This window comes from Falco rusticolus, chromosome 4 (genome assembly GCF_015220075.1).
Source record: "Falco rusticolus isolate bFalRus1 chromosome 4, bFalRus1.pri, whole genome shotgun sequence".
Taxonomy (NCBI): Eukaryota; Metazoa; Chordata; class Aves; order Falconiformes; family Falconidae; genus Falco; species Falco rusticolus.
Window position 1 is genome coordinate 27,555,843 of NC_051190.1, and position 6,197 is coordinate 27,562,039.

The 6,197-nt window shown below is 48.5% G+C and overlaps 1 protein-coding gene across 1 annotated transcript; it reads left to right on the plus strand.

The window, feature by feature from the left end:
• The first annotated feature begins 709 nt into the window (after positions 1 to 709).
• On the plus strand, positions 710 to 5,591 carry B9D1 (B9 domain containing 1). The gene is made up of 7 exons (XM_037383344.1): positions 710 to 813; positions 1,191 to 1,259; positions 1,377 to 1,488; positions 1,558 to 1,654; positions 2,126 to 2,188; positions 3,437 to 3,504; positions 3,693 to 5,591. Exons 1-7 carry the CDS (start codon positions 748 to 750, stop codon positions 3,836 to 3,838), a joined length of 621 nt encoding a protein of 206 aa, XP_037239241.1. The 5' UTR covers positions 710 to 747; the 3' UTR covers positions 3,839 to 5,591.
• Positions 5,592 to 6,197: the final 606 nt, after the last annotated feature.

Genomic DNA, 6,197 nt, shown 5'->3' on the forward strand with positions numbered 1-6,197 from the left:
GGGAAAATTAAGTCCCAGTCAGCAGATTTCAGTGGTTTCAGCTCTGCAGGGCCCCAGCACATTCATTTGCCTCATTTACACACAAAATTTACCCTCTCCTTTTAATTAGCACAGGCTAATTAAAGCAGCACCATCCCACTTCCCCTCCCGCGGGATGCAGGGCCACATCCGGATGGGGTACGGCACGGCGAGGGGATGACCCCGGCCTCCCGCCGCAGCGCGGCTCGGGAGGGCGACCCTCCGCAGGCCACAAAGCCCATTTTCCCACCGATCCCAAAGGCTTTTCCTCCCTGGAAAACACGTGGCGGCTCCGGCCCGGCCAGGGGCAGACGGAGCCGAGTTGTCCCAGCCGGCAGCAACATCTAGTGGCCACGGAGCAGTCGCCGTCCCCGGGCTGTGCTTCGCAGCGAGCTCGCGGGGGCTGAGCTCATGTGAAAATAATAACGATAAAAATAAATCCGGACAGTTCAGGCTACGAGGTGGCGTGCGAGGGGCCCCCCGGGCCGGGCCGGGCCGAGCCGAGGGGAGCGGCGGGGGGCGCCGGGCGGGTCCCTGGCGGGGGCTGCCCCCGGGGCGGGGTCTCCCCGCGTTTCGCGGCGGCCCGCCCCGGGTTGGGGAGCGGGGCCGGCCTCCGAGCGGCAGCTCCGCGAAGCGCCGCCCGCCGAGGAAGGCTGTCCCCGCCGCCGCGCCGTCCGTGGCCATGGCAACGGCGGGAGCGCGGCCCCTGGCCCCGGGGCGGGCCGCGTCATGGCGGCCGCCGGCAGCCCCAGCGTGTTCCTGCTGGCGGTCACCGGGCAGATCGAGAGCGGGCAGGTGAGCGCACCGCGGCCGCAGGGCGGGGAGGGGGAGCGCGGGGCCCCGCCACACAGCCCGGCCGCGGCCTCAGCAGTGCGGCCCGGTGAGGCGGCCGGGCCTCGGGCGCCAGGCAGCGCTGCCTCCGCCCGGGTGGCCGCCGGGCCCGGCCTCTGCGCCCTCAGCCCCCTGAGCCGGGGCCCCGCCACACAGCCCCCGGCCTCAGCCCCCTGACCCGGGGGTCCCCCCATCAGCCCCCGGCCTCAGCCCCCTGACTCGCCCACCCCCCCTCAGCCCTGACCCGCAGTCGTGGCGGTGCAGGCCACCCTCAGCCCCCCGACTGGGGCTGGCCCTCAGCCCCAGCATCCCCCCACCAGCACAGCCTCTCTCTCCGGCAGTTCCCCGGATTTGACGACCTGTACTGCAAGTTCTGCTTCGTCTATGGCCAGGACTGGGTTCCCACTGCGGTAAGGCGCCACTGTGCGGCCCTGAAACCCAGCCCGCCTGCCAGGCCCACTGGCAGCGTGGCATGTGTGTAACGGACTTTGTGCCAGCCCCCCGCTTATGCCACATTCTCCCCGCAGGGCCTGGAGGAGGGTATCTCCCAGATCACCTCCAAAAGCGACGTCGCGCCCACCACACTCGTCTGGAACTTCCCCATCGACATTACCTTCAAGAGCACCAACCCGTCCGGCTGTGAGTGCTGGGGGTGGTGGGATGCAGCTCGCAGACCAGGCACACCTCTCACAGACGCTTTGTTTGCAGGGCCACAGATCATAGTGAGCGTCTATGGACCTGACTTTTTTGGAAACGATGTGGTCAGAGGTTATGGAGCTGTTCATGTTCCCATCACACCTGGAAGGTAAGGTGACAACCTGTCTTTCAGGACAGAAACAGAGGGGGGTTTTTCTAGTCACTATGTTGTTTCAGAAACAGAAATGTTCCCCTATCTCCTTATCGTGTATTCTCCATCTGGTACAAAGAGCATGGATTTTCTAGCAGCTGCCCCTGGTTATCAAATAATTTTTGGTAATCCTGTAGACAACTGTAAAGTCAAAACTGGCATGTAGAAAGCTCAAGTATGAAGCGCAGTATGTTACCTCTCCTCATCTGTCTCAGCACATGCTAAGCTTTCATTCCTACCACTGGAAATGAAGGAAGATACTCTTTTCCTATGCAAACAAACCCTTTCTTTGTGGAAGGGAAGGTGCTATAATGAAGAACTTCAGTGGTCTGATGTGTCTGAAATTCTGGTACCTTTATAAATACAGGAAATCTTGCCAGTGCTGTTTGGTTAGTTTCTTAAGTTATGCACATCTTGTGTTTGTTTTAGGCATACAAGAACCATTGCTATGTTTGTTCCAGAGTCCACCTCTAGGCTGCAGAAGTTTACAAGGTAATAATTAAAAGACTTTTTCTTTTCTTTTTTTTTTTTTTAAGTCCTTTTGCTCTTAGTCACAAAGGTATATGCAGCTACTCACTGGTGCATACATGTGAATACTTTGTATCATAACCAGATAGTTTTGAGTTTTGTAAGTAAAATCACATTTTTAGGTGTCTAGATCTTCTGAGGAGCTTTCTTAAAACATGCTAACTACCTGCTTGCAGTAATGCTGACTCATCTTTTCTTCATCCTCACATTTGAACACTGATTTCAGCAGAGCAGACTGGTACATGAGTTCCTGTACTGAGTGGTAGCTCTATGTTCCACAGGTCAATTCACGTCAGTGATGTGACTTGCAGAGGCACTACTTAAAGCTCATTTTACTGAGCATTTTAGTTGCCACTGGACTCTAAGGAGGCATGCTGCAGTCCATCCCTAAATCTTACTGTAGCTGGGGGCTTTTCTTGAAAGACAGCCACATTAAGAGCAACCTGGAAAGCAGAGGCAACATGGAAAAACAATTCCCAGTTCTACCTTTTCTTCCATCTGGAATGCATTTTCTGCAGCCTTTGTCTTGTTTACACACACACACCTTCCAAAGTAGCAGTCTATACACAGCAACTGAGTGTATTAAGTTTTTTTCCTTCCATTGTATTGAGTACAGTCTGAATGACCTGTGAGCTGATTGTTCGGTGGTGGATTGCCAGTACCAGCAGAGCCTGCCCTTGCAGAGTTGGTCCTGTGGTACTTGAGCACTTTGGGTCAGAGGCAGCATGGGAGTCTGTGCCTGATGGTCAGGATTCCACTGATTTACTTCTCTTTACGATGTCCTTTTTGTAGATCTACACTCTGATCTGTATTGTATACAGATATATATTGTAATACTCACTTTTGTATTACGTGCGCCTCTGATGTATCGAGAGTATCCAAGCCCCTCCATCACTCTGGGTAATCAGGAGCTGAATTAGTTTCAGACTTCTTTGCCATAAAAAGATTCTGTCTAGCCCAGAAATAACTTGAATTTAACATAATGTGTGTGAAATTGGTTTAATATTTTTCTCCTTAGAGAGACAAACTTATCTTTGATCAAAGTAGACCGGCAATAAAGTGAGTCAGTCTTCAAAACCCTCTACTGCAAACAAAAGCTGGGAGTTTCATTAAACCTTCCCTTTGCTTTTTTAATATGCATATCATGAACTGTATCAAATCCAAACACTAGCGAATGTATCCAATTAATTATTTTCTATTTTCTTCTCCAAGCTGGTTCACAGGGAGACGTCCAGAATTTACTGACCCCAAAGTGGTAGCACAGGGAGAAGGAAGAGAAGGTAAGTCCCTGGGAGCTCCTGACTGCAACCCTTGCATGACAGCAGGCCACAGCTTGGCCACCCATCTTCTGCTGATAAAAAAGACAAGTTGTTCCTGCTGAGAAAAGTCCTACCTGGATGTATAAGGAGTTCAACAACTACTCAAAAACATCTCTTAACCGGTTTTATTCACGTCTTCCTTCTTCTAGTAACGAGGGTGCGATCTCAAGGCTTTGTGACCATTTCCTTCAATGTAGTGACCAAAGACATGAAGAAGTTGGGCTATGATGTGAGCCCGAGCGACATGCAGAACTCTGCTCTGGTGCCTGTTACAGAAGGGATTCATAAGTACTGAACTTGGGTGTGAGATACTCAGAGGCTCACAGAGAAGTTAACCACATTGGGGCTTTTTGTGGCAATGGGAAATGAGTATCTGACTAAACTGAGAAAATGTCAGTGGGGACCATTATTCCAAAAGAAACACAACGCCTTGATGCTTTGGAATAACTACCCGAGTGTAATCCTTTCAGTAAGCAAACAGGTTGAAGTATTGTGTAAATTAATGTCATTTAGCATTTTTTGAGTAATATCAGAGTATTTCAAAGTAAGACCTGTAAAAAAAAATATTTTTTGTAACAGCCTTTTGTACACTCTTTATATACTTCAGAACAGGTAAGTTTATAGTTGTAGCAGTTTTCCTGTGTTTAAAACATCATTGCAAACTCAGTTCTTTTTACTAATGTTTTTTGTGGTAGAAACGGGAAATTGAAATTATTGCACCTTCTTAAAAGGAAGGGAATATGGAAATGTTCCAGTAAAATGTACATGTGTTTCTCTGTGCCATGTGCTTCCCTCCGCAAAAGCAACAGCAGTTTTCTTTATAATCCCACATAGTCCTTTAGAGTTCATGCAACTAATTAAAATAGCTTATGCACTGTAGAAACAAACCTTTCCACAGTTTTCAGTGAAGCAACCTGGGTTTTTGCATTTAGAACAAGATGACAACTCTTCCACTTCCAGATTTTATTTCTGCATCAAGCTTCAGTAAGGGCCAGAGGGGAAGAGGACAGCATACTTTAGAGGAGTTAGAGAGACCGTGGTGTTAAACAAATCTTTGCTGCATGGTTTTAACTTCTGCTAGAACAAATTACGTTTTAAATGCAGATATTAATTAAAAAATAAGCTTTAGAGAAGGCTCTGCAAAGAAAGTAGAGTCTTACTAAGCCAGCTCTGTGTGCAGTCACAAGCAGCACCGAGTTCTGTGCAGGAGCGTGGGGAGGAGCAGAAAGTACCATCTCCCTTCAGTGAGTCCCTCCAGCCATCACAACACCATGGCTTCCCTTCACTGTTTTTTTGGGTTTTTTGTTTTTAATCAAAAGAAAGGCAGTAAAACAGCAGCATAGTGATGATCTAGTCTGCTAGACTCAGGTTTTCTTTCCCGCTGCACAATCTCAGCTAAGGACCGAAGCGCTGCTGGTTGTTAGCAGTGTGCGACAGGAGCCCCAGCGCCAGTGTGTGCTCTCGGATAGCTGCAGCGTGAGGCAGGCCGAGCTGGCCACCATCTGAAGAGCTTCTGATGTCTTATCGTGGCCTCAGTGAGTGCCCCTCTGAGCGAGTGTCTTCTAGGCTGAATAAACCCAGTTGCCTAAATATATCTGTTTGTCTTTCTGCTGCTAGGGTTTTTATTTGTTTGTGCCAGAAGGGATGCTTCCAAGGCCTAGATCATCCCAGATCTGCTATTCTTACAGGTACAAAAGAGAGAGAGGTGTATGCTACAGTGAAATGACTAACTGCTTAGTCATTTTCATATTTAAATTTGGGCATGTAATCTCTTGTGTTGACTGCGAACACCAAGAGATGACTGTAAGAATGACTTAACACGATACCAAGACCTTGAAACTGTCGAGATACAAGTAGTAACACACAGAACTGCAGAGCCTCCAGGACACCTATCAAGTAGAGCATCCGGTTAGGGGCAGTCGTTATGTCACGCTGAGCAGTATGATTGAATAAATATAATTTCAGGAAAGATAATGCGATCACTGTAATTTTGCTGTGAGCATTAGCAGCTTTTATACTATTTATAAATACCTTTCCAAACGTGGTTACAGATGACTTTTCATCTCTTTCTTTTTTTCTGATCTTGTTTTTGTTGATTCTATGCTTCCAGTAAGCTCCTCCACCAGCTGTTTTGGCAAGTGTTGTAATCTCTGAACTGAGTCATGTTGGAATCCAAATTAGTAAGTATTTCCTGTTGGCTCAGAGGAGACACAAGGAATTTTGTTTCCTTTTCAAAAGCATTTGGGAAGCTGTTACCTACAGTAGCAGGATAAATATCTGTGTTTGAAATACTTGAAAGGCAAACATTAAACCTGCTACCATTTAAATATCTTTTTTCCCTTGAGCACAGTTACCTGCCCCCATTCCAATTGCAGCCCAACTGCACAGCAGAGTTTCTAGTCATGAGAAACCTGTTAAACCCAGATAAAGCCCAGACTTTGTGCCCACAGGGGTGCAGTGAATTTATTCATGCGCAGCTTTGCAGTGTGGTGCTACAACTGATCTCCTGAATTGCACCGATTTCGAATGAGCAGTTGGATGCTTAACACACTGAGACTGAGCAAAACCAACACGTGTGTTTGCTCAGCTTCGCTGTTCACAGCTGAGCTGCAGGGACCCTCAGAAGAAAGGTTAAAAGAAAACTGAAAAGCAAG

Coding starts and splice junctions, on each gene's coding strand:
- B9D1 (XM_037383344.1), top strand. CDS start 748: ATGGCGGCCGCCGGCAGCCCCAGCGTGTTCCTGCTGGCGGTCACCGGG. Junction 1,655..2,125: donor GTTCCCATCACACCTGGAAG/GTAAGGTGACAA, acceptor TGTTTGTTTTAG/GCATACAAGAACCATTGCTA. Junction 2,189..3,436: donor AGGCTGCAGAAGTTTACAAG/GTAATAATTAAA, acceptor TTCTTCTCCAAG/CTGGTTCACAGGGAGACGTC.